The sequence below is a fragment of the Oryza brachyantha genome, chromosome 1 (genome assembly GCF_000231095.2).
Source record: "Oryza brachyantha chromosome 1, ObraRS2, whole genome shotgun sequence".
Lineage (NCBI taxonomy): Eukaryota > Viridiplantae > Streptophyta > Magnoliopsida > Poales > Poaceae > Oryza > Oryza brachyantha.
In genome coordinates this window covers 10,120,123-10,146,476 of record NC_023163.2, presented here as the reverse complement: position 1 = coordinate 10,146,476, position 26,354 = coordinate 10,120,123, and the positions used below count along the sequence as shown (strand labels likewise).

The 26,354-nt window shown below is 42.3% G+C and overlaps 1 protein-coding gene across 1 annotated transcript; it reads left to right on the top strand.

The window, feature by feature from the left end:
• Positions 1-5,303: 5,303 nt before the first annotated feature.
• LOC107303516 (nuclear transcription factor Y subunit alpha-like) lies at positions 5,304-15,831 on the top strand. Its single transcript, XM_015833089.1, has 4 exons — positions 5,304-5,547; positions 6,000-6,059; positions 7,313-7,528; positions 15,524-15,831. Exons 1-4 carry the CDS (start codon positions 5,304-5,306, stop codon positions 15,829-15,831), a joined length of 828 nt encoding a protein of 275 aa, XP_015688575.1.
• The last annotated feature ends 10,523 nt before the right edge of the window (positions 15,832-26,354 follow it).

Below are 26,354 nucleotides of genomic sequence, written 5' to 3'. Positions count from 1 at the left end.
AACTGTCATTCAGTGCCTTGCATCTAAACTGGAGCATGAACAAAATCAATTTCTTCATAAAAAGAGATCCCTGCCGAGAGGTTTTTGTTATGTAATAGCAAATCAAGTTAACTTTGGTCCAATTGGAGCATGTGTACGAAATAATCACCCATGCCTCAGAAAGTATCACTGCTATAGCAAGAAATGTTGTGAGCACATTTATAACCAAAAGATATCCGAATTCAGGCTCTTCAATTCCTCCACAGTCACAACTTATCTGAATGGCATCTGGTGACTCGAATGCCAGTTTTACTAGATACATCTCCGAAACTATGCAGTATGTTATAACCAAGAACGATAATACCACGTTTAAGATGGGTAACCACCACCAGCTTGAATAGGAGATTGGAAGATATGAATAATAGAAGTCACAGGCAAAAGATAGTTCGTCGACAATCATACTCACAATGCCTTGAGCATCCTCTGTCCGCTGTAATTTATTCATGAAGTTGGGCACACTCCCGTAGTCTTCCTTAAAAACAGGACACCTAGTGAACCTTTGTCGCAGCAGCTTGAACAATGAGAATGACAAACATAGATCTTCATATTGTCGCCATGAGTGATCGTTTGATGCCAGATTTGCAACTTTGTCGACGGAGACCAAAGCACTGCTATATTCACGGTCACCTGTAAATCGATAACCACGAGGACCCTCCTCAACCTTTTGTTTGTCCTCTCCTGTAAGTATTAGTGGAACTACATGCTCATCTCCTTGTTGCAAAATTAATTGCTCCATATATCCTAAGATTAGACGAGGATTGCGTCCACCAAGTTCAAATGAGCTCTTAGAGTTTTTATGTGCATATTGCTTGGCCAAAATTTTGGCAAGACTGAGACCACATGGTATAACAATCAACACATAGTAAATATGCTTAGTATAGGAATACAATCTGAACTCTTCGACTATAAGGAACAGTGTCCAGGTTGCACCAAGAAGCAGCTGCAGTGTAGGACCGATGTTTCGAGGCTCGTCATCATGTGGTGGAATTGCTGTGCAGTAATTGGTTCCGACAATCTGGACAAGACATGCCCACACAAGCAAATACCATGTGCTATCGTCAGAGCATTCGATGCCGTCGGGCAATTTGCAGTTTTCTTTGTGGACGTCCGAGACCACATAGGAAATTAGAGGCACAAACAGTGTGTAAGCTCCATGAAAAAGAAGGCGGATCGAACCATGACGCCTGTAGCGACGGCTGAAAGAACCAGCTCCCACAAGGATTGCCACTATAACAAGGCTGATAACCAAGACCGCATTTGTGCGCAGGATACGCGCTCTTATTTCTTTAGAGGAGAGTTCAAGCACACTAGTGTCACATGTATAATCTTCAGGTGACGACATTAATGATTGTCTTATATCTGGATCAAATATTTAGAGCACAGTGCTTAATCAGTAAGGTAAAACAAAATAAACAAATTGCTACGGAATAAAACTTCCAGAACTAGTTTTTAAACCAGCCACCAATCACATAATTAATTGTGGTGCTTGTACAAGCTACGCAATTTAATAAGTGTATAAACGCGATTAACGAAACATAGTGCCTTCTTAATTAATTATAATACGAAACGTACGTGAGTCATGGATACTCCTTGTACAAATATAAAATGTGTGTGGGTATTTGCCATGCGCCGGCGTCGTAGTTTTATGGTACTTTTCACCATGAGACACATGTAGTGTATTACCAAATTATCTCAATATCCAGGTGTCTTTGTGGCAAAGATGATTTTTAATTGCGGCCAATGCCATGAAACTACGATTTGAAATTTACTGTAGTAGCTAGTAACTTGATTTGAAATTTGAAGGCATTAATAGAATTAGATTGAAATGACTTATTCCAAACTTCAAGCATGATTGACCGCGCTTGGGACATTTGTTATCTTAAAACAGAGTAGAAACAAGGCCTCTACTGCATTCTCAATCCCTAGAAAAACCATGTTATCTAGACGAAAAGAAAATGATATTTACGACAACCCATTAATTGCAATGAATGTCCAGATGAACTACAATAAGGATTGTAATTTTGACTTATATCAGATGAAAGTAAGAAAAATATGTGAAGTAAAATCAGGAGAAACTAACCTTGATAATAATGTACTTACAAAACAGAATTTAAAAATGTTTTTATCTTGTCTAAGTTGTAAGTTGTAATTTTGCACAATGATTCATAACATTACATGTCTCATCTTAACGTTTTTCTTGAATTTTTTTTATAACTGTTTACTAGGTCAGAAGAATCAAAGGCTCATTAAAACATTGATATTTAGAACTAGACGCAAACTATAATGTAAAACAATATTTAACATATTTGATGCAATCGTATATGGTCCATAACATTTGAATATAAATTATCCTTTATAAAGAACAAAAGAAAGCTAAATACCATTAGTTCAGACATTTTGTTTATATATAATTGAGGGAGTAAAGTAAGACTGGAAATAGTTTAAGGGGTTAAGTAATCCAATATGACAACTTTAGAGAGTAAAATGAACTACTTTGGTTGAGGATTTCAAACCATCTCCCACGGTTAAGCAGATCAAGACGAGCAAGCCCTAAGCTCATGTCGAAAAGGCAAAGATGATTTGTTGGAGAATTGGTGAAAGCGGGTTTACCACACTCTAGTTGATGACACATCCTTTTGAGGTCCCGAGGCTAAGCCCGATGCCGGTGTTCCCGGGCCCAGGGCTCTGACGCCGATGACCCAAGTCGAGGGTCCCAAGGCTGGTGGCCCGAGGCCAGTGACTCAAGTCTGGGGTCCCGGATAGTCCGAGGTCCCAAGTCCGGGACCTAATGCCAGAGAACCAAGTCTAGTACCCTTGGCCCGGGGACCCGAGAAAGTTGTCCCGCGCCGTTGAGCTCCTGGGGTCCCTAGGCTTAGGCTTTGGCTTAGTCTTAGGGTTTGTGCACATTGTTTAAATGAATGGAATTGATTCTGCCTAATGACTGGGAATGTTAATCATGGATTGATTAAATTTGTTGACGATTTGGATGTCGGCAATATATATGGGGTGACTAGCGATGCATAAAAATCAATGGTTAGGATGAAGACACAGAGTTACCTCGGTTCAGGCTCTCGATATACAAGATAATACCCTACTCCTACTTAGCAATTGTATTCGATTGTGGACAGATCAACTAGAGGATAGCCGATCTCAATGTGTCGTCCCCCATCGTCCCCCATGAGGGACCATTAGCCATGGTGTACACCATTAGCCATGCATTAGAATCAGTGGAGCCGTCATACTTCTTAATGCCAGTTGGCTTGAAGCCAGTCGGCCAAGTGAGCTGACTCAAGTTTTTAGTGAAGGCCGGTACATCATCAGTCATCTCAGTGTCAGAGCTCTCGGGTGACCGATGCCTAGACCCCCCGACTATAGCTGCGATGTTCGCGGTCCTGACGATGACCGTCCTGGCGAGCTTGGCTTTGGCGTTCGATCTTTCAGCGAAGGTCAAAGCTATCCTCTTGATAGAGGTGCTTTTCCTTAGCCTTAAGATCATGGTGTTTTTTATCTAGTTGGTGGATTTCGTCGTCGAGGCGGCGTTGCTTACTGGCGGTGTCTTTCCTCTGCTTAGAGTCGAGAGACGCTCGGCGCGACCTTTTATTAGTCAGTGCCCGAGATCTAGATGGTCACATGGAAACGTTCAATCTAGGTCGGGGTGACCTAGTCGGCTGAGCCTCTGGCCGTACTGGTGGTGTTCCCAAGTTGGGTTGCAACGAGTGTTGGATCACAGCTGTTGTTACCATTGCCTTGATCTTGTTGATGGTTTCAACCATCGGTAAATCTTGTTGTGGTACCTGCTAAACGACATCGCCGAGTAGATCTGCCACCATTGGACATTCTGATGAGGGGTCTTAAAGACTCATTGTCCATCAACCTTAGTGTGGAGTAGGTCGCACTGTACTTTGTACGGCTGGCTCCTTAGTTGTTCATGAGATTGACTCTCAGCTGTTGTCTGGCTTCGTCTTCAAGTCGATGGCGTTCGTCTTCTTGTATTTGTTCTTTAACCAGCTTGGCTTCTTGTTTCTCTTGCCGCTTCTTCTCGACCTCATTCGTTGCCGCCCGAGTGATGGTAAAGACCTTCCTAGGGGGAACGAAGCTTCCCGAGCCGCTAGTACTGTAGGTGTCTGATGCGGCGACTTGAGCAGTCGGCTTGCTGTCGACCTCGATCCCGAGCGGCAGAGGTGTTGACTCAGGAGACTGCAGCTTGGTGTGGTGAGATCTAGATTGGATCTCGTCTTGAAACAGTGCCGAGTTGTCTAATCTGAACATGTGTAGGAGAGCGCACCGTCCTTGAAACTGATGCTGCCGAACTTGAAGGATTGTCCCGGGCTATCTTCATGGTCTTCGAATTTGGGTCCAATGATCTCATCGAAGACCTCGGAGTAGCTTCCCCTACCTGGCGCGCCAACTGTCGACGATTTGGATGTTGGCAATATATATGGGGTGGCTAGCGAGGCATAAAGATCGATGGTTAGGATGAAGACACAGGGTTATCCAGGTTCAGGCTCTCGATATACGAGATAATACCCTACTCCTGCTTGAAGATTGTATTCGATTGTGGACATATCAACTAGAAGATAGCCGATCTGAATATGCAGTCCCCCATGAGGGCTACCCCTATTCTCCTTATATAGTGGGGGATAGGGCTTACAGATAAGGTAGAGTCCTAATCTGATTAGACTCAGATCTATCCTAATTCGGTTATAACTCGGGTCCGGTACGAGCGGCATGCAATCTAACAGTTACCAAACTCCGGTTGATACCATACAGATATAATTGCTTTCCTATTCAGTAACCGCCTGCCATACATATATGTATAGTCTACGGATACCCATAGTATAGTAGGTATTCCACAAAATCATTAATGAATTAATGGCTAGTGAATCACTGACCCACTTACTCCTTGCAATCTCTCACTCTCGAATAAAAAAAAGTTAGAGCCCTCATGGGAAAAATGAGTTGTTCTTATGTTGTAACACTGATCTCCCCGGTTGCACATACTCGCGCGCAGCAGTGAGTGGAACTAGCAGGCCTCCGAAGCTTCTTCCATCAGCGTACGTGCGTAGGTAGGCAAACAATCAAGTTTTTGGGGAGCGGTTCAACACGACAGCTGTGGCATCTTCCATGTGTTTGGCATACCACTCTACGACGCCCGGTGATGGTCTCGTCTTTGGCCCCGACGTTGACTCGGCAGCGTTCCTATCTTCGTGACGCTTGGCAACAAGTGACGCTCGACAACATGCCTCTGCTCCAACCCTGACGGCATGGAGCTCAACGACAGCCTCGTGGACCTCCTCCTCTGCCCCGACGATGGACCCAACTCTACGACGCTCGGCAGCGTTGGCTACAACTATAGCTCATTTCTAATCGTCATTGTCCTCATCTTCATGATATCTAACAACGGCAATTCCAGAGTGCGTGGCCCCGGTGACAGCAACAACAACGACAACAACAGCAGCAATGACAATGGTGACAGAGGAGATGCCAACAACAACAGTGTTCCGTCAAGTTTGAGAATAGATACTTTCTAAGGTTAAAACTAATTCTTTACCTCTATGCTAACTATGTTTATATTAGATACATTCAAAGTAAATAGTATATTCATGTTTAGCATAATCACAAGGTCAATAATTTTATGTCATGATTAGTATTTCATTTCTATGCATTAAAATATGCTGATTTATGACCATATTTTCAACAATCCAAAAATTTGATTGGACTTTTTCAGCAGTTGGCTTTGCCGTAACTTTAAAACCACATGCTTTTGACAGTTCAAATTATAAGTGAGAGAAAGCACATGTACTATTGTGGTTGACAGGCATGCAATGTTTGTTTGTCTCACGGGGCAAACTGTCTGAATGGCCTCTCACATGAGGAGGAGCTAAATTTGAGGCGGTGGATTGCCTATTCCGTGGGGCATTCATGTGTGTGTTGATATTTCCTTATTTTCTTCTTACCAGGCGGGAGAGGTTCCTCCTTGTTGATGGGAAATGGTTCACTTGCAGCTTTTGATGGAGTTGGTACGGTCAATCTAAAGTTTACTTCGGAAAAGACCGTGTAGCTAATTAAAGAATGTGTAGCATAGCATGTTCCTTTAATAAAGAAGAATCTAGTTAGCGGCTTTGTATTATGTAGAGATGGTTTTATACTTGTGTTGTATCAAAATATGAATCTTTCATTGGAAAAGGTTATGTCAAGTGGAGGACTATTTTGTTTTTCTCTTGACGACATGTGTAATAAATTTGCGAACCATATAAGCAATGATGATGAATCCATACTATTTCGTTTTGGTAGTATGATGCGCTTAGCAAACATAAGTTTAATTCTGAGATTCACTTTAGTCAAAGGTTTTAAGTGTCAGACCTGTGTTCAATCAAAATACCCTCGCAAGCATCACAAGGCATCAGAGGCAAGAAATTTGGCACCTCTAGAACTAGTTCATTCTGATCTATATCAAATGAACGACGTATTGACTAAAGGGGGAAAGAAATACTTTATGACACTCATAGCTGGTTGTAGTAGATTTTGCTATGTGTACTTGTTGAAAACAAAAGCTGAAGTATTGGAATTCTTTAAGATCTATAAAGCTAAAGTAGAAAACCAACTTAAACGGAAAATCAAACGGTTGAAGTCTGATCGGGTTGAGAGTATTTTTCTAATGAATTTTCTTTCTTCTGCGAGGAGTTTGGAATTATTCATGAGAGGACACCTCCGTATTCACCCTAGTCAAATGGGATAGCCAAAAGAAAGAACCGCAGTCTAACTGAGTTTGTTAATGCTATGTTAGACATTGTGGGACTTTCCAAGGAATGATGGGGTGAGGCGATATTGACTGCATGGCATGTCCCGAATAGAATTCCTACTAAGAATAAAGAAGTAACATCATTCGACGAATGGAAAAAGAAGAGGTAAATGTACCTTTAGTTAAAAAGCACAAACATGGACCAAAAACCATAGATTGTATAGTCCTTGGTTATGCTATTAATAGCATGGGCTATAGATTCTTAATAGTGAACTCTAGAATACCTGATATGTGGGTTGGGTCAATATCTAAGTCAAGAGATGCTATATTTTTTGAGAATGAATTTTCCATGAAAAATGCATCTAGCACATCTAGTCAAGAATCTATTGTATTCCCTGAGCAACTTCAACTGATAGAACACAATGATCAAACGCCTAAGGAAAACCCAGGGTAAGAGATAAAGGATTGCAATGTCCTTTGGTGATGTCTACATTGTATACCTTGTGAATGACACTCCTAAAACCATTGAAGAGGGATATTCATCTCTAGACACTGATCACTGGAAGGAAGCAGTACGCACTAAGATAGATTCTATTATTTCTAATGGTACTTGGGAAGTTGTCGAACATCCATATGGTTGCAAACTCGCTGGATACAATTGGGTTTTCAAGAAGAAGCTTATGCCTGATGGTACAATTGAAAATTACAAGGCAAGGCTTGTAGCCAAGGGTTATGCACAAAAAGAAGGTAAGGATTTCTTCGGTACTTACTAAACAGTTGCTTGCTTGACCACCATTAGATTATTACTTGCTCTGCAAGCTTCTCATGTTTTTCTCGTTCATCAGATGGATGTAAAGACAATTTTCCTTAATGGAGAGTTGAAGGAAGAGATCTATATGGATCAACCAGATGAGTTTGTTCTAGAAGGTCAATAGGGAATGGTCTGTAAATTATTGAAATCGTTGTACCATCTTAAACAAGAACCTAAGGAATGACATGAGAAGTTTGATAAAACTCTTCCATCTGTCGAGTTTGTTGTAAATGAAGCCAACAACAAATGTGTGTACTATCGCTACAGTGGGGGAGAAGGAGTGATCTTGTGTTTATATGTCGATGGCATATTAATCTTTGGAACTAATCTCAATATGAATGACAATGTTAAGGACTTTTTTCTCCAAAAGCTTTGAAGTTAAAGATTTGGGAGTGACTGATGTTATTTTGAGCATTAAACTACTGAGAGTAGATGAGGGTGAAATTGCACCTGTGATGTCTCAGTATGTGGACAAGGTCTTGGCTTTCTTTCGTTGTAACGAAAGCAAGCCAACTCCTAGTGTGCTATTAAGGAAAAATCGAAAAATAGCTAGAGATCAACTAAGATAATCCCAAATCATTGGTTCATTGATGTATATGGGTAGTGCAACGAGGCCTAACATCTCTTTTGCTATAAGAAAATTGAGCTAGTTTGTCTCAAATCTTAGAGATGATCTTTGACATGCTTCGAAAAGAGTAAAAGGCACTATGAGATTTGAAATTCACTATTTTGAGTACACTAAGTTACTAGAGGGGCTATAGGGACTCAAATTGGATATTTGATGCTGATAAAATAAAAACAATATGTGTTCACACATGGAGGTGGCACTGTTTCCTACAAGTCTTACAAGTAGACTTTAACGAGGTAAACAATGGAAGAAAAACTCATAGCATTAGGCACTGCCACAGGTTAGGCTAGCTAGCTTCGTGAACTCTTAATGGATTTGTCAGTGGATGAAAACAAGTACTGGCTATCATGATGGACTGTGATAATGAGATAATGATTATTAAACTGATCAATTCAAAGAACAACATGAAGTCAACCAGGCATGTGAAAAAAAGACTAGTGTTTGTTAGAAAATAGAGAAACTCTAGAGTGATAGCACTGGATTATAACCAGATAGTTAAAAATTTGGCAGACCAGTTCACTAATGGACTATTGCATAATGTGATAGACAGTGCGTCGAGAGAGGTGGGCTTGAGACCCACATAATTTGCACAATGGTGATAACATGTTCTATGTGATCAAAGATCCCGTGAATTAGAATGCTGAAACAAACTATTGGGTAACAAGGAGGACAGACGCCAACATGGATCTGTCTCTATGATGTCTTCTATCATCTTAATGTGATCTGACTAGCTTTCCTAATCAAAGATGTCATCCTACAGAACATCTTACGAGGAGCACACCTATATGAATGCGTCTGCTAGTCGTAGTATATGAGACTTGGGCAATCTATAGATACTCATAAAAGGCATGGAGTACGACCTATATGCTCTAAACAGATAGGATGCAAATGGCAGCCTAGCATCAGCTAACAGTTTGAGCAAAACCTGACTGCACAATACAAACAATTAATGCCATAGTCCGCTGTTTAGTTGTGGTCTGGTGTCACCTTCTCTCCAGGTGGAAGTTCAACTTAAGAGTATCCACCGAAACACTCATATAATAAACAAGTTCAAAACTAAGAATATTTCAAGAGAGTCATGAAACATGGTGGGGATTTTTGGAATAATTTGATTAAAACCAATTTATTTGAAATAATTCCATTAACTCACTATCAATGCTAAACTATTGTGAAAGCTCTGAATGATCGAGAAGAAAGGAATACAAGAGACTCAAGCGAGTTGGGGTCGCAGGGACAAGGAGGTCACGAATAAACCAGAGAAAGGAGCGCCATAGGCGTCTCGAGGACGAGAACCCGGGCCCAGTGTCTAAAAGCCTATACATAGCCCAATCTCGAGGGCGACCCTAAAGCTGAGGTCCTCACTACTACAACTACTACAGAAACCGTTTTTGGAAACGGGCCGGAGCGATTTTCGTATGCAGTTGCCCCAACATTGCATGTGCCAAATCATCTGCGAAAATGCAAATATTGGTATGAAGCCAGGGCACCCACATGCGAAGAGAAAAAATAACGAAAAAAATAAAATTCCAAAAATGAATAAATGAAGAAAAACTTAGCGCCGTCGCCCGCTAAGCTCGTCGCAGCTGCCGTTTCTGCTCCCGTTGTCGCCGTCGTTGCCGCTAGCCACCCAAGACTACCGCTGCCGTCGCTGCCACCGCCGCCCCAGATCCACCGTTGAGCATCGAGCTCCACCGTAGGATAGCGGATCCGACCCTTCCATGGACGGATCCACCGGATTTGTCGTCCCCAGATCCGCCGTCGCTATGGCCGCCACCAAGCCTGGCCTCTCGAGGGTGTCGCCGCCCGATCCGCCATCGTCGTTTACCCGCCGCCCGCCGCCGAGCGCCGATCTCCTCCCTAGGGTGGCGGATCTGGCCCTCCAGAGGACAGCGTCGCTGGATTCGCCGCCGCACATCACCATGCCCGCCACCCTAGGTCCATCGTCTAGTGCCGAGATCCTCCCTAGGGCGACGGATCTGGCCCTCTCGAGGATGGCACCGCTGGATCTGCCGCCCTCGCCGCTGGATCCACCGCCCGCCGACGCCATCGCCTTGCCGCTGTCGATGAGAAGAGAGGAGAGGAGAGAAAGAGAAAGAGAGGGAGAGAGAGGAGATAAAAGAGAGAGAAATAAATGGCTGGTTTAAAAATTTTGAAATGGTGAGGGAAAGAGAGAGAGGAAGATTAAAAACACTACAGGTAATTTCACATGCATACCACCTAACCGTCTGCATGCGAAAATAGATTTTTGCATGCGGCTATTTAAGAGGTCCGTATGCAAAAATAATTATTAAAAATATTAATTTGGTATTAAATGAACTTCGAGTCGAATTTTAAGATTCTAAATGAACTCATGTGAAAAAGTTGTCAAAAACAAAGTTGTAGCACTCATTGAAACCTACCATTTTTCTTTTGGTAATTTTGCCATCCGAGTTGGATTGAACTATATAAAATTTAAATTTTGAAATATAAGAAATTCAATAATTTTCTAGTAGTAAATGATTTCAAAATGAAAAAAATTGTCAAAAACAAACTTGTATAACTTATCAAGAACTACAACTTTTGTATTGGTCATTTTTCTATTGACTTTGTTTGAACAATTTTGATATGAATTTTAAATTAAGACAACTTCAAACAATATTTTTAAATACTAAATGATTTCAACTGAAAAAGTCACCAATAACAAAGTTGTATAACTCATCAAGATCTATAATTTCTATTTTAATTATATAAGTGATGTACATTTTGTGAACAATCTTGCAAATCACTTTATCAGATGAAGAAATGATCAAAATAGAAGTTATAGATCTTGATGAGTTAGACAACTTTGTTGTTGATGATTTTTTAGATGTAATAACTTACTACTTCAAAATATTATTCGAAGTTTTGAAATTCAAATTTTTAATTGCTAAACAAAGTCACAAGAAAAAATAGCCAAAATAATACCAGCAAGAACACAATAACATGATAGAGCATGATTTTAGAAACATTTATGAAAAAAAAATCCAATTTGGAGTTATGGGTGAGATACACTAGTTTCAAATTTTCAAATTTTATTTTCGCATACAGCTTCTTAAGTGGCCCATATGGAAAATCGATTTTTCGCATACAGCTTAAGTGAGTCGGAAGCAAAAATGAGCTCATTTTTGCATGCGGCCCTCTTAAGAGGCCCGTATGGGAAAATCGATTTTTCTATACGGGCCACTTAAGCAGCCATATAGAAAAATGACCCTCGATTTTGGCAGACGCCACTAGTTATGGTCCGCATAGAAAAATGAGGAAGCCTCGTACACAAAAATCACTTTTCTAGTAGTGCCTAAAGACCGAGTCCTATGTCCTGGGGTCCTGGGCCTCGTGGCCGATGACTTGAGTCTGGGGTCTGAGGTCCCAAGGTGTCACACCCGGAGTTTCGTCCTAAGCCTAAATTGTAAAAAGAAATCCGTAAATAACAATTGGCTTAATTAACTCAGGAAAAATCCCTCTAAAAGGAATTAATTCACTTAAATCGAGGCCCGCAAATCGACTAACAGGATTTAAATTCAAATTGCAGAAGTATAAAATTTGGCCAAACAAATTAATTTAAAACTCGGCAAAAGTGGGGTTTTCCTTTTTCCCTTCTTTTTCCTTTCTTTTTCCCTTCCTTCTCAAATTGGGCCGAAGTCCAATTTTCCTCCCTCTCTCTTTTTCCTTTTTCTTTTTCTTTTTCTTTTCCTTCCCGGGCCGGCCCAGCCGAGCCGGCCCATCCTCCTCCTCGGCCGGCCCAGCCGACCGGCCTCCCTCCGCCCGCCAGCGCGCGCCCCCGCCTGGGCCGCGGCTTCGGCCCAGCTCGCCGCGCGCCGCGCCGCGAGTCCGCGCCGCCTCCCTCCTCTCCCGCGCGCCACTGACAGGTGGGGCCCACCTGTCAGTGACCGTTTCGGCCGCCCGCGCCCGCGCCGCGCCGGCCGAGTCTGAGTCCGCCGCCGCGCCGCAACCGCCGCCGCCGCATCCGCCGCCGCCGAGACCGCGTCGTCGCCGACTCGGTCTCCAACCTCCGCCCGCCCTAGCCGGTCGCCGCCACCCTATAAATCCCCTCCGCCGCCGCGCCGTCGCCCACTTTCCGTCGTCGCTCGGGTCGCCGCCGCGCTGCCGCCGTTCGCCGCCGCCGCGCAATCTCGTCGCCCGTCGCCGGTCGTCGCCGCTCTGTTGCGTCACCACCTCCGTCCCCCTGTCGCCGACGTGTTGCCACCCTCGTCGCCGCCAGTGAGCGTCCCCGCGCCGCGCTTTCCTCCGTCGCGCTGTCGCCGTCGCGCCCGGTCACCTCGCCGCCGCCGATCGATCTCCGCCGCCACCGCCGATCTCCCTCACCCGCTCGCGTCGCCACCTTCGCCTCGGTCTCGCCGACCCGTCCGCGCCCTCGCCGCCGCCGGTGAGCCTCCGCACCCTCCTCCCCTCTCTCTCCCCCTTTCCGGCCGACCGCCGCCGAGTCGCGCGCCGTCGCCGGACGAGGCCGAAGCCCGCCGCTCCCGTCGGCCACCGTGGTCGTCGTCGCCTCCGCGTCGCCGACGTCTGGCCGCCGTCTCTTGCGCCCGCGCGTGCCGCGCTGCCGCCGCTCGCCAGTCGCCGTCGCCGCTGTTCTGCCGGGTTGCGCCCGTGCGTCGCCGCCCCGGCCGTCGTCGCCGTCGCGCCGTCGCCGCTCGCCGGTCGTCGCCGTCGCGCCGTCGCCGTCGCGTCGCCGTCGCCGTGCGCCGCCGCCGCCGCGTCGCCCGCCGCTCCCGCCGGTCGCCGCCGTCCGCCCGACCGCGCGTTCGGTCCCCTTCTCTCTGTCCTCTCTCGCTGACGAGTGGGACCCACTCGTCAGTCGCTCCCCGCGCCCGCCTTCTCTCTCTCCTCCCGGGCCCAGCTGTCAGCGCCCCTCTTCCTCTCTCTCTCACCGACAGGTGGTCCCCACCTGTCAGCCGTCAGCTTCCTCTCTCCTCGCTGACGTCAGCAGCCCCATTAATTGCGCAATAATTGATTTAGGACTTTTCTGTTTAGTTAAAAAACCCAGAAAACTTCTAAAATTCATAAGTAATTCATCTAGTCTCCGTTTGGGTCCATTCAAATTTCATTAAATTCATAAAATTATCAAGAATCCATTAAAAATAGTTTCTTTTGCTGTTTCAGTAGAGTTTGTGCCTGTTTTATTTATTTTTGTGCTTTGTCGCTTAGATTCGGACCCCGCCGAAGAGCCGGTTTACTTCGAGATCGTCGCCGAAGTTCCCCAAGGGCCAGAGCAAGGCAAGTGACACTCATCCTTGAACATATTGAACCCATTATTGCAAATTCCCCGCTTTATTGCTTCAAATATGCATTGTTTTAATTAAAATACTTACTTTATGCTATTTTCGGGTAAACCTTATTAGTATGCCGTTGTTTATCCAACTTTGTTCGTTGCTGGACCAGGGGTAACTTGGTTAGGGTCAGGCCTAGGTTAATGCTTAGCCTTGCTTAGAACAAATAGCTCATGGGATCACATATAATTATGCTTAGTTCTGAATAGCCGAGATAATGATTCACTACCCGGTTCGGGTTAATGTCAACTAAAATATTGATAATGGTGGGCTATGGGTGCATGGTTTTGAGAGTCGCACCCATGGCGATTAAGGACCGGTTCACGGGAAACCCTGGAAGTCATTAAGTGCTAACCACATGCCGAAATGGGTAAGGTGGGATTTGGAGCATGACTTCGAACTATTTGACGTACCCAGGCAAGGGTAGGCGTGATGGAGTATGGACGGGCAATCGTGGTGTAACGAAAGCTTCTCCTGCTTCCGGATCTACCAAGGCACAAGAGGGGACTGCCCAACTTAGTGTAAAGGAGGGGGTGAAACCTGAAGTGTGGTACGATTAAATAGGGAGGGTTGTGTAACGGGTCCTATCACGGTCTCCTTTCCGGTATGCCGTGGTGGTATGTCGGCGCATGTTCAAGTGTAGTGGAGTCGTGTCTTGTGGGTACGGTAGTACACCTCTGATCAGAGTATAAACTATTCGAATAGCCGTGCCCACGGTTACGGGCGAACTCCCAGCTTCACTGTGATTAGTGAACCCTAATAACTTGAGTAAATTTGTTATCACTTGGGACTACTGCAACGTGGTGTAACGTTGAGTAGTGGTTGGGCCTGTTGCAACGTGGTGTAACGTTGAACGGTGTTGTGGTACTTTACAACTGTTTACCTATTTATGCTTTACTGTATTTAATTACCTTTATTCTTTCAATCTCTGTTATTTGTTTAACTGCCGCTTTACTGCAACTAACCCCAGCCTGTCCTTGTTAATCCCTATGCATCATTTGTCTTCCCCTTGTCCGTGTTACTTGTTGAGTACGGTGGTTTGTACTCAGCCTTGCTTAACTTTCCCAACCCAGAGCTAGAAGCAGAGTCCGATGGAGGTGCCTCTCAGGAGTGAGCTGTTCCGCCGTCGAAGTGTTGCCTGTGGACTGGAGCCGTACCCGCTGGAGCTAGTCTACCCCTTTGTTTTTTTTTCCCGCTGCATTTCCGCTAGAATAAGTGTAATTTTCAGTTGTTTCTAAGAACGATAGTTATGTAATCAACATTGTCTTTTTGTGTACCCTGGCTGGTCCTGGACAGGGATTTAATACACAATTAAGTTCAGAAATTCGTGTGAGGAATTTCTCGGCGTGACACAAGGCTAGGGCACCAAGGCTGGTGACTCAAGTCTGGGTTCTCGACGTCCAAGGTCCCGGCTTCCGAGGTCCCAAGGCTAGGAACCGATGCTAGAGACTCGAGTCTTGGACACGAGGCCCAGGGACCCATGGCCAAGACCCCAGAAAGGCGTCTCAAGCCACCGAGATCTCCTAAGGCTGATGGTTTATGGACGTGTCAAGAGATCTGGAGGTTTGTGCACATTGTCTAAATGAGGTTGGAATTGATTCCACATAATGATTGGGTGTGTTAATCATGCATTGAGTCAATCATTCAGGAATTAATGACCAGTGAATCACTGACCTACTAACTCCTTGCAATCTCTTCACTCTCTCTCGAATACAAAAGAATCAGAGCCCTCATGGGAAAAAAGGAGCTATTCTTGCGTTGCAATAGTGCCCTCCCCGGTTCCACATACCTACGCGCACGATTGAGTGGAACGAGCAGGCCTTCGAAGCTCCGTCCGCCGTCGTACCTAAAGGAGAAGGCGGGGACGATCAAGATTTTGGGGAGCGTCTCGACGCAAGTGGCCCAGCATCTTCCTGGTGTTTGGCATAGTAGCCTAAGGCGTCCGGTGACGGTCTCCTCTTTGGCCTTGATGTTGACTCGGCAGCATTCCTTTCCAGGCACCGCTCTAATAGGCCTCTATAGTGACCCCGACTGCACGGTGCTAAGCGACAGCCTCCTCGGCCTCCTCTTCTTCCCCGATGATGGACCAGGATCTACAGCCCTAGGCGGTGATGACTACAACTCTTGTTCAATCATCATCGTCCTCGTCTTCATGATGTCCAACAACGGCGATTCCAGCGCGCGTGGCCCCGCCGACGGCAACAACGACAACAACAACAACAAAAGCGATGACAACGGTGACAGAGGAGACGGCAACAACAACAACGTTCCGTCAAGTCAGAGAACAGATACGTTCTCAGTGTAAAACTATTTCTTTACCTCCATGCTAAATATGTTTATACTAGATACTTTCAAAGTAATTATTATATTAATGTTTAGTATAATCACAAGGTCAATAATTTCTCTGGATTAAAATATGTTGATTCATGACCATATTTCCAACATAAACCCTATTAGTAAAGAGTGACAAAAGTTAAAAGCCCAATTGTTTTTGCCTTTGCATGCAAAAAACCTTGTTTGCTGGGGTCGCTGCATGCTGGCATACCGTTGAGACCTACCTTGGATTGGCGGGTCATATGACCCTTGTGCTTATACATCGTAGATCCACGGATGCAGCAACGTGTGTATAAAGAGCAATTAAAACAATCATACTTATTGTGCACTATAATGATCCCCTTAATTAGGGGGTGTTTAGTTGGGGAAAAGAAAATTTTTAGGTATCACATCAAACATTTGACTAGAAGTCGGAAGTGGTTTCGGACACGAATGAAAAAACTAATTTCACATCTACCCTAGTAACCGTGAGATGAAATTTTTTAGCCTAATTCATCTATCATTAGCATATGTGGGGTTACTGTAGCACTTATGGTTAATCATCGACAAGTTAGGCTCAAAAGATTCATTGATGTTTAATGCTCCATTTAGGTGTCCAAAGATTCGATGTAATGTTTTTGAGGGAAAATTTTTGGGAACTAAACAAGGCCGATATAGAGATAGTCGTAACAACAGACCCACCGCCACTATAGATGAGTGTGCATATCCTATAAGCGTCAGTTGTAGAAAAACTATAAACATCGCCTTGCTTAAGATGTGGCGTATCAAGACAGAACGAATTGACTTGAGTTAAATATGCCTATGAGATAACTATTGATGCGCCCCACAGAAAAAAAGAAAAAGATGAGTATAGACGTATACAGATGAGTACAATAATGGTGTTAGCAGTTTGGTTCAACAACGCTAGATTAATGAGAAAACATTATGTTGCTAATGTACATATGCTCGTACGTACGTACCTTTGTGCGAGCTAGATAGCTTAGTTTCCTCGCGATCTTGTGTAGCAGTGCCTCTTGCGATGCGTGATGCTTAATGCGTTGTCCGTCCGGCCCCTGTAGTTTCGGAACTCGTTATATATACCGGTACCGGCCCGCACAAAGCAAAGGGTTATTATATACTCCAGCTTTTAGACTGTCGAAAAGTTCGCGTATACACATGACCATGTCCGAAGATGCGATAATGTTGTAAACCTACAGGTGCAAACCAAAACTAATTTTTATATAAAAATTTTAGAGATTTGATATACTTGTTTTTAACATCTAAAATAAATAAGGATAAAAACCCTAAAATCAAGTTTAAATTAAGATCGTATAATTTAAATAATGACTTATAAACATAAACATAAGTAGAACCGTAAAAGTGAAAAGATGACACTCCTAAATTTAAAAATGGGCATCCATACGTGTAATGGTTTCATCCACAAGTTCAGTCTTTTACTTTTTACTTTTTTAAGGAGACCACAAGTTGAAGTTGATTTGAATTGAATTGGTCAGATATTCGTGCGGAGTGTCAAAGCTGTGACATCGTCGACCAAACTCAAAGAAAAACATTGGCTAGCCGAGATCATATTACCAAACCATCCGATCGATGAAATCTGATTTTAGGTCAGGTAACTCCTCAGCATAGGATGTGCATCCCAATGAACGTAGACGTATGCACCGTATATTAATTGAGCATTTTTCCCTACTTGAGAAGGTACATGAGGTATGATAGTTTGTACGTAAAATTGGTACCAAATTTTACATAGAAAACTGCGATACCTCCGGATACCTTCTCAGCGATAGTAAAATTGCCTATATTAATTTGTTCCATATAACCGACGATTCAGTGCATATGATTTTATTAGCCTCGTTTCTTCCGGGTGAAAAAGGTACGTACATATATATCCTCCAAACTAAGTTCATCCTTTTTCGTTTTTCTTCACCTGAATTAACCCTTTCGATTTCTTGATCCTGGCGGTGGATTCGCCCTTGCCTCCTCAGCCCTTTCTTCCTCCAGCTTCCCCTTCTTTCAATATACTGTATGATGGTAATTCAAAAGCATCCATGATTTACTAAGTATGCATTTGCCAGATTTGTTATTGTGATTTGCGGATCATATGTCACTGGCCGGATGTGTGGTTATCATTTGGGTGTCACCTGTTTTGTGATTGCGATTTAGGGACTTTTGGGGTTCTTTGCAGTTATGAACGAGAATCATTATTTGTATTTTTTTTCACCAAAAATTATTATCTTATGAGTCGGCTTAATCTTTGCTCTACACTAATGGGTGTGTTAGGAATCCCTTTGTAAGAGCAACTCCAATATAATGGTTAAATGGTTGGCCAAGCTAAATTTAGCCCTAGAGCAGCCTATCCCTCCAATTGGCCAAACCATTTGTATGGCCAAATCGCATATCTCAGTAGCCTTGGAGTCTCCCTGCCTGGCCATTCGTGGGATCTACCACTCCCCCTCCCACCCCATCTCTCTCTCCTCGTGGTGCGGCAGGGCAGTCGTGGGTGATGGCGCGCTTCGCCGCGGCCGCCACCACCGCGTTGTCTGCGCCTAGTGCCATTCCCAACGGCACCCCCACGCTGCGTAGGCTAAAAGGAAATAAAGGGAAAAAAAGAAAGAGAAACGAAGAAGGGGAGAGAAAGAGAGGGAGAAGAGGAGTAGAGGCTGGCACGTGGGTCTGCAACATCAAGTTTTATTAGCCAAATCAGATAGAGAGTTGACTATGGGCCCGGCTCAACATTCTTTTCCATGATTTGGCCATTCAATCTTGTGATGGCTGTTTGGAGAGTGCAATTTAGAGAGGCCGTTGGAGATGCTCTAAAAATAGATTTTTCAAACGGATCTCTTGCGAGGCGGCGTGTGAAAATTCATTTTTATGGGCGAGCACAACACCTGTATGGAAAAAATGAAGATTTTCACATACACCCGGCTCTAGACGAGTCGTCGAGCCATACGTCATACGTGGAAACAACTTTTGACCGTACAAGAAAACGAGTTGTGTAGTATTGACACCAGAATGGAAGCAGGTCAACATGTCACCAGTTAGGAAGAAATGGTATCCACAAACTACCGGGGTGGTAAATTAACTAGTTTTTGATAGTTGAGATGATATATATATATATATAGTTTGGGGTCGAGGGAAGATAACTCAGACCTGTATTACAGGGTGCCATTGTTTGGAATATGTTTGTAAAAGAAAATATTTCATAAATAAAACTTTTATTTGCGTGTTTTTACTGATCTAGATAAAGACTAAAAAAATTATAAAGAAAAACCTTAAAATAAATAAAATTTTAAATTTTGTTTTATAAATATATATTTAAACGAAAAGCCAAGGGGAAGGCTAAAGTGAGGTAATCATGAAGTCGAGAGCACTTATGTTCAAGTACAGCCCAACACAGTGCCGCATAGGTTACATCAATGTTTGAATACTTTCTTATTTTGAAATTATGGCTTTGCCAACTTGTCGTGGGTTGCTTGACTTTGAATGTTCTTAGATCAACTCTGTTCATATATATCAAGATGATGATATTGTACTGTTTGAAGCGTCCTTTTTCTCAAAATCATACGACCTGTTAAACTGCAGAACACATATTCAAATGTAATCACTATTCACTAGGCCAGCAAAAGTTTTTACATGCACGCGGACCAAAAACTAGGTACAAAATTAATTAATCTTCTATCTCTACGCTGTTGATATTTTTATCCAAATTAAGCTTCTATTTTCATTGGTAAAAAATGAAAAGGAGTTTTTTTTTGGAAAATGTTCTTCATTCTGTATTTGTCAATTCAAAACCATATAGTCCCACCGTTTCACAATATAAGACTCTGTAGTTTTGTTGATTCAGATGTATGTGTTAACGTCAAAATATTAACGTTAAAGCGTCACACACGAAGGACTGGGAGTCAATATTAGACAGTTTCAGTGTAGAACCTAAATTCTTATAAGGATGCACGGGCGTGTCAGTTAGTTTGATCCTGCAACTGACAAGATAAGCAATAAAACAAGCCGATCGGCTATTAAGCCGATAGGTAACTAAAAGTCCAGCCGATCGGATGTTGATGCTGCAATGGTTAGCTAATAGGATGAGCAATCAGCTATTGAAAGCTTGGATCGGCTACAAACTCGATAGAAATAGAGTTAAATGAAATATTAGACCAAAGTAACCCACCAATTTACTTATTAATCTTAATCGATTAGACGAGCCTCTATAACCAGATCGAACCAAACGTGCAGAGATTGGACTTAACCAAGACGTATGCAGTCGAGCACGATATGATTATAGGAAACATGAAGATCGATAAGGCTAATAAATAAACCGACGAATTACTTCGAATAGACAATGAATCATATGTTACGATCGCCTAAAACCAACTTGCATATAACTCTCATAAGCCGATGTAATATAAATAACTGCCGATCTAACTAAATCAAGCCGATTGGTATAACAATAACACAGTAAGACAATCGACTAATCTATTGATGCAAATATAATGAACATGTAGATCGGCAAAGATCATCGGCTCTAGACGGCGGACAAACAACCAAGATCTATAAAATATCTAGCCTAGATTGCTAAGAATAATCATAGAAGATCGGACCCAACCAAGACAGTTCAAGATTACTCCTAGCAATGTCAGGCTAGATACTAAATAGATCTAGATTGCTATCATACCAACGAGCCGATGACCGATAACTTATCGGCTGGTACTCTGATAAAACAATGAGTAAAATACATCAATCTGATATGAACTATCTGACAAACGCAATCTACTAGATCGGACCTAACCGAGACAGTACTAGATTGAATATGTCAAACAACGAATATCAAACCAACATAGATCACCCAAAGTGGTCGACCAGATCAACTGAAAATACGAAAATGATCTATGTTGAAACTGATACGATAACTAGCAATCGCGTAACTAGATTAGAAGATCAGATCGAACCGAGACAGTTCTAATCTAGCCGAACGATTACCGTAGCCTGGCGGAACGATGGACTTACCCCTCCGCTAGAGATCCCTAGCTAACAGATAAAATTAAATTACACGGACTCTGATTATTCCCGAATCTATCTGTAACATTCTAGGCCCAATCGGACTTTATTTCTTATCCGATCCATACTCCATCGACTGAAGCCGAGTCGTATTTCGCATGGTCTTGTATCCGATTGCCCTGTTTCCTATTTGATTCGGTCTTTAAACATAGATTAATCTATAGCGGCGATTTGCTAAAATCTGATGTTAACAGTATGCTAATGAATTTAGAAATATATATAAATTATATATATTCATCAATTGATAAGTTTAGACAAGACTGAAAAGTCTTAGAATATGAAACCGAGGTAGTAGAATTTTTTTTAGAAATCTTCTTTATTGTTGCAGCCCGGGGGGAGAAAAGGTGGCCCAGCCAAAGCCGGCTAGAGGTGCACGATTCAGCAGGGGCGACCAACGAGGCGTCGGTGGGCTGGCAGGCGGCCTAGCTTGGTGCGCGGCACGCGACCGGCTCGACGCGAAGACGGCCAGGAAAATGGATCCGGATCACCTACGGCAGGTTAGCATAGTGAAAAAGAAGACAGAATGGCAGGACTGTAGCAAAATTACTGTAGCAATAAAAATAATAATATGTTTTCTGTTTTGCACTGTAGCATAATACTTCATAACCGTCCATCTTAAAACGGACGGCTGAGATTCATCGAATGTCATCGCACTATTGCTCTCTGCCATTTAGTATGGAATAACAGAGGATCCAAACCCCTAGGAAAATTGCCTGAGTCAGGATTTTCACATAGGGGCATTTTAAACCCTTTTGCATAGGCTTTCCACGCTTAAAGACAGGGGTGAGTGCTAAGGCTTCATTTGCACCTGTGAGAGAAAGAGGATGACCTACAGGCTAGTTTTTTTTAATGACAAATGAGTAGTTTGTACGTAATACAAATTTTAATCTTGGCTCTTTTTTAATCATTCCTATCTCATGTATATGCGTAACATCTCGAGTTTTTTCTAAGCCAATAAATAAAATTTCTAAATTGAAGCAAAGGAAATTAATCGTGTTGGTTTAGTGGAGAGTTGATTAGCTAAAATAAATTGATTAAATAATTATACCCAAAGGCCGAGAATACATTTTTTTGTATTTCGTCGTGTCCAACTCGATTAACTGGATAAACAGTTGAAATTCCAAACGAAACGACTCAATAGTTTACGGAATAAAAGTCGTTCAAAGTTTAACCTAAATTCGTTAACCCGTTCTTTTGTTCTTTTTTTTTTCATTTTCAGGATAGGGTTTCGCTTTGTAGGCCGAAAAATGGAGTTCGCGGGCCTCAGGCCTAGCCCAGGTTGGCCAAACCACCGCCCAACCCCTCCCCTGGCCTTTCTCCTCCTTGCCCCTAGACTGGCTGCCTACTCTTTCCCCTCCTTCCTTACAATTCCTAAAAACGCAGAAACTCTATTCTATATAAACCATTTATATTTATCTTTTCCTGTTTAATAAGAAGAGGAGCAGTTAAAATTTCTGTATAGCTATCCAACCAAATGTACATAAGATTGACTAAATCGATTTTACACCATTAGATTTACATATCCAATGGACTAAAACGATCAAAAATACATGTCTCTTACAATGCTATACAGGACACACCCTCTAACTGCACACTTCACGTCCGCATGAAAGCTCCCACCCCACCACTAAATTTAGTATGTGTAATGTGCATAGCTACCTATTGTGTTAGTTACTTCCTAATATTTTCCCCTCGATTTTTGTAGCCTGTAAGATCTGACATGTAATCATGTCATTGAAATTAAACTCCAAACAACTCTGAATAGAATGAACTCTCATAGAGTAAGTTATTTAGAGCAGTTCAGATTTTTCTTTAAGCATGCATTAGATATTTGTTGGAGTATATGGATGCTAAATCTTGTGTCAGTGCGACAAATAATCAGTAAGGATGCAAAAAAGTTTTAACAAATATATTGTCCATTTGTTGATCTGAATTGATGTTTCTTATGGTAAAAACCCATCATTTTTTTCTCAAGTATCAGTACCCACAAGTCTTCCTTTATTTGTCAATCTTAACTCTTGTTTCATGCTGTGTGAGCTCTATTGGAAATGTCTTGGGCTCTACCTTTCAAAAACAAGTCTTGGGTTCCATCGGTTTGTTCTATATGATGAGCTACTTTAGTGGTTTTGTGGAGGGATTTTATTCTTGTGTATAAATTTCCCATGCAGATGGTACTGCCATTTAAACTATCAAGCAATGCAAATATAATTTCTGTGGAATTTATGTAGCAGGCATAATTATGATTCAAGAAAAAGGTAATATGTAGTTTTGTAGCTATTTAGTATTCGTCATCAAAAATATATTTTGGCCATTCGAGACTATATATTACTCCTTCTAGGCAATTACTGTAGTTTGTTGTCAGACTTGGTGTTATGAATTTTGTACACTCTGTAGTTGGAATAGACTATATACAGTATCATTATAGGTGCTATGAATTTTGCAATATTAGTACATGAAGAAAACCCTAATCCTTCATGCTACTTTCTCTGTTGAAGGCTGATATCCGCGATGTGAAAAATGTTGTTGGCTCTGCAATTGACATTATGCAAATATGCTTGGTGGCAATCGTAGTTGGAGTTCAAGAATTAAGTGGATTTGATAGATATATTGTTAGAATTCATATACGTATTTTTTGACTTGAGACAACGATAAAGCTTTATGTCCAACTACTGTAGGTACTGAAATTATTTACTACATATCTATAGACTACCCACCAATCATCTGAGTTATTAAGATGTAGCATACAGATTGCAGGCTTGCATGTAGATCCTATCATTCATATTTATTTGGTATAGCTTGGGTAGCGGTTAAACGACCATTCACTAAAAAACGGGTAGGGGCATCAGGAGATAGAGACACCACGATGACGCAACGATACAGAGAGGGCTACGTCATGCTGCGCATAGATAACTACATAAAGGGTCGATCTTTACTTAATAGTTAGTTCTATCCTGCCTAACTAGCAAACAATAATATATTTGGATCTAAGTATAGGGAAATTGTTGGAGATGGAAAAGATGTAAGGGTCTATTTTTCAAGATTGTCCCAATCAAATATTATAGGGTCCTAATACTATATTTACTAATATATTCATACCGCACATAGAGATATCTAGATTTTTATGTATTGTACGTTATATTATTTTTAGATAGATATAGCTGAAAACGTGCATCGCACCTTCACAATTAGCCCTCCCCCCCCCCCAAATCCTCACACCAGCCGCCAACATTGTCCCTTGCGCCAGCCCCTTGCGAAGCGCCCGTTTATGCGCCTGCATGCCCAGTCGTGCCGCCCAGCTAAGCCACTGCCACCACCCTCTGTCGAGTACCCTCGCTCCTCCTGTGCATCATGCAAAATTGCTGTATTCCTCGCTGCTTGTTGCTCCTACCCGCTACATAGATCACTGCCGTGCGTAGTGTTGTTTCGCATAGATCCCTACCACGCCAACCACTCCGATTTGTTAGATCGTTTTGGATGTTTAGATTTTTTACAAGTCATTTAGCGGATGGTCAATCTACTATGCAAACTCTACTATGTAGATTATCCTGTCGCTAACCTGTTGTTGTTCCGGCCGTGCATTTCACGAGCCGTGTTTCAGTACTGTTTCATCGTGCGAATCAATGACTCCTGCATGATCTGTCTTGACATGCAAATCGAGTTTCATCCTATGTTTTCTAGTTTAGCTGCTAATGAGTTCGTTGTGCGAATCTGCGATTTGTGCCTGAGTCGTTAGCAAGTGGTCAGTTCTCTTTTCTCGGGCCATTTCCCTATTTCATTAAGGTCGGTATTACAAATTCGTTAACTCATTTTTCAGGTTTAGTGAGAAAACAACAGAATTTCCAAAGAAAAACATAACTAATTAAGCCCACTCAAATTGCGGTGGATCAATAATTCTATCAAGAATACATTAAAAATAGTTTTTTACCCTTTCAATGGACCTTTGTACTATTATGGGTATTTTTAATTGTTTGTTCTATATTTTTGTGAAACACAGGTTCCGGTCTACTACGAAATGGTAGCTCAAACCGTTCCAGCGTCACAAGGCAAGTCACTTCCTTAGCAATTCGTTGCTAATTACTGGAGTATGTTGATCCCAGTTTTTAAATTATCTTTGCATTGCTACTTAACAAATATGCATTATTTTTCAATTACATGCTTATGGGATTACTTATGCTTCGCTATTAAGTCGTTATCTTGTATCTACCTTGTTACCTTGTAACCTAGGATTTTTATTTTGTTTAATCTGATATGCTTAGCACTTCTTAGTTGTCGACCTATCTTTAATTTGGGTTTCGGTACACTATATTCACTGTTATTTAATAAGTTGGGACCTTGTATCGCAATTAAAATAGTTGTGTTTAGGGGTTTTCATGAAACAACTAAAATATAAGTAATGGTGGGTTGTAAGTGCATCGTTTTGCTGGAAGTGCTCATGGAAATTAAGGACTGGTTCATAAGAAACCCTCGGGAGACTTTTCTGTACTTACTGCAAGTCAGCATAGGGAATGGTTGGGCTTGATATAAGGCTTATTCCTTTCCTACCTAGGCAAGGGTGGAATTGATGAAGTTGGGTCAGTTTGGGATGGATTGATCGGCTGCTGGATCTACCCTGACACAAAGGGTTATTCTGCCCAACCCAGCTAAGGGTGTAGGGGATGAAACCTCATTGTGGTGGATGGTTCGAAGTGGGTTATGTGAAGGGTACTGTCAAAGTCTCTTCATAGGATGTCGTGGTGACATGCCAGCGTGCAGATACGTATCTGAGGCTATGTCTTACGGGTAAATTGTAAACCTCTGATTAGAGTAAAATTGTTTAAACAACCGCGCTCGTGGTTATTGGGCAATCAATTGAGATTCGTTGTGATTAGTTTTGTTGTTACATAATTAAATGAATAGGGTAAAACTTATTAAGATATTTGAGCTAGTAATATGTGGTTTAACATGGTATCAGTTGAGCGCTGGTGTTGCGTGCTTTTGCATAGTATTAGTGTTGGGCCAGGTGCAGTGTGGTTTATTAGTGACTAGTGGTCGGTTTAATACTATTATTTAATTACTGTTTAATTATTACTAATTTATTTCTTTTTTGCTAAAGAATTTTTTTATAACTGCTTTTTTGTGCAAAAGTGAGACTTAGCCATATTTCCTTTGTACAATAATATACATATATTATTTGTTATTTTTGGTGGTTTGTTGAGTACGGTGCCTTCTTTTCCCCTTTCTCTAGAAGCCGAGGTTGCATCCTACATGAAGTCGTTTGAAGATTAAGCGAGCTGCTATGCTAAAATGTTGCATGTGGGACTGTGTCGATGTTGTCGCATCTCTAAAAAAACTGCATTAGATTTTCTTTTTCCGCTGTGTTGTTTAGACTATGTTTTTCTTATTTATTTAAGATGATGAATCTCTACTAAATTGTCATAGTCTAAACTCAGGGTGTTTCTGGAC

Coding starts and splice junctions, on each gene's coding strand:
- LOC107303516 (XM_015833089.1), top strand. CDS start 5,304: ATGGAGCTCAACGACAGCCTCGTGGACCTCCTCCTCTGCCCCGACGAT. Junction 6,060..7,312: donor TGCAGCTTTTGATGGAGTTG/GTACGGTCAATC, acceptor AAACCATTGAAG/AGGGATATTCATCTCTAGAC. Junction 7,529..15,523: donor GGGTTATGCACAAAAAGAAG/GTAAGGATTTCT, acceptor ATTCCTTTCCAG/GCACCGCTCTAATAGGCCTC.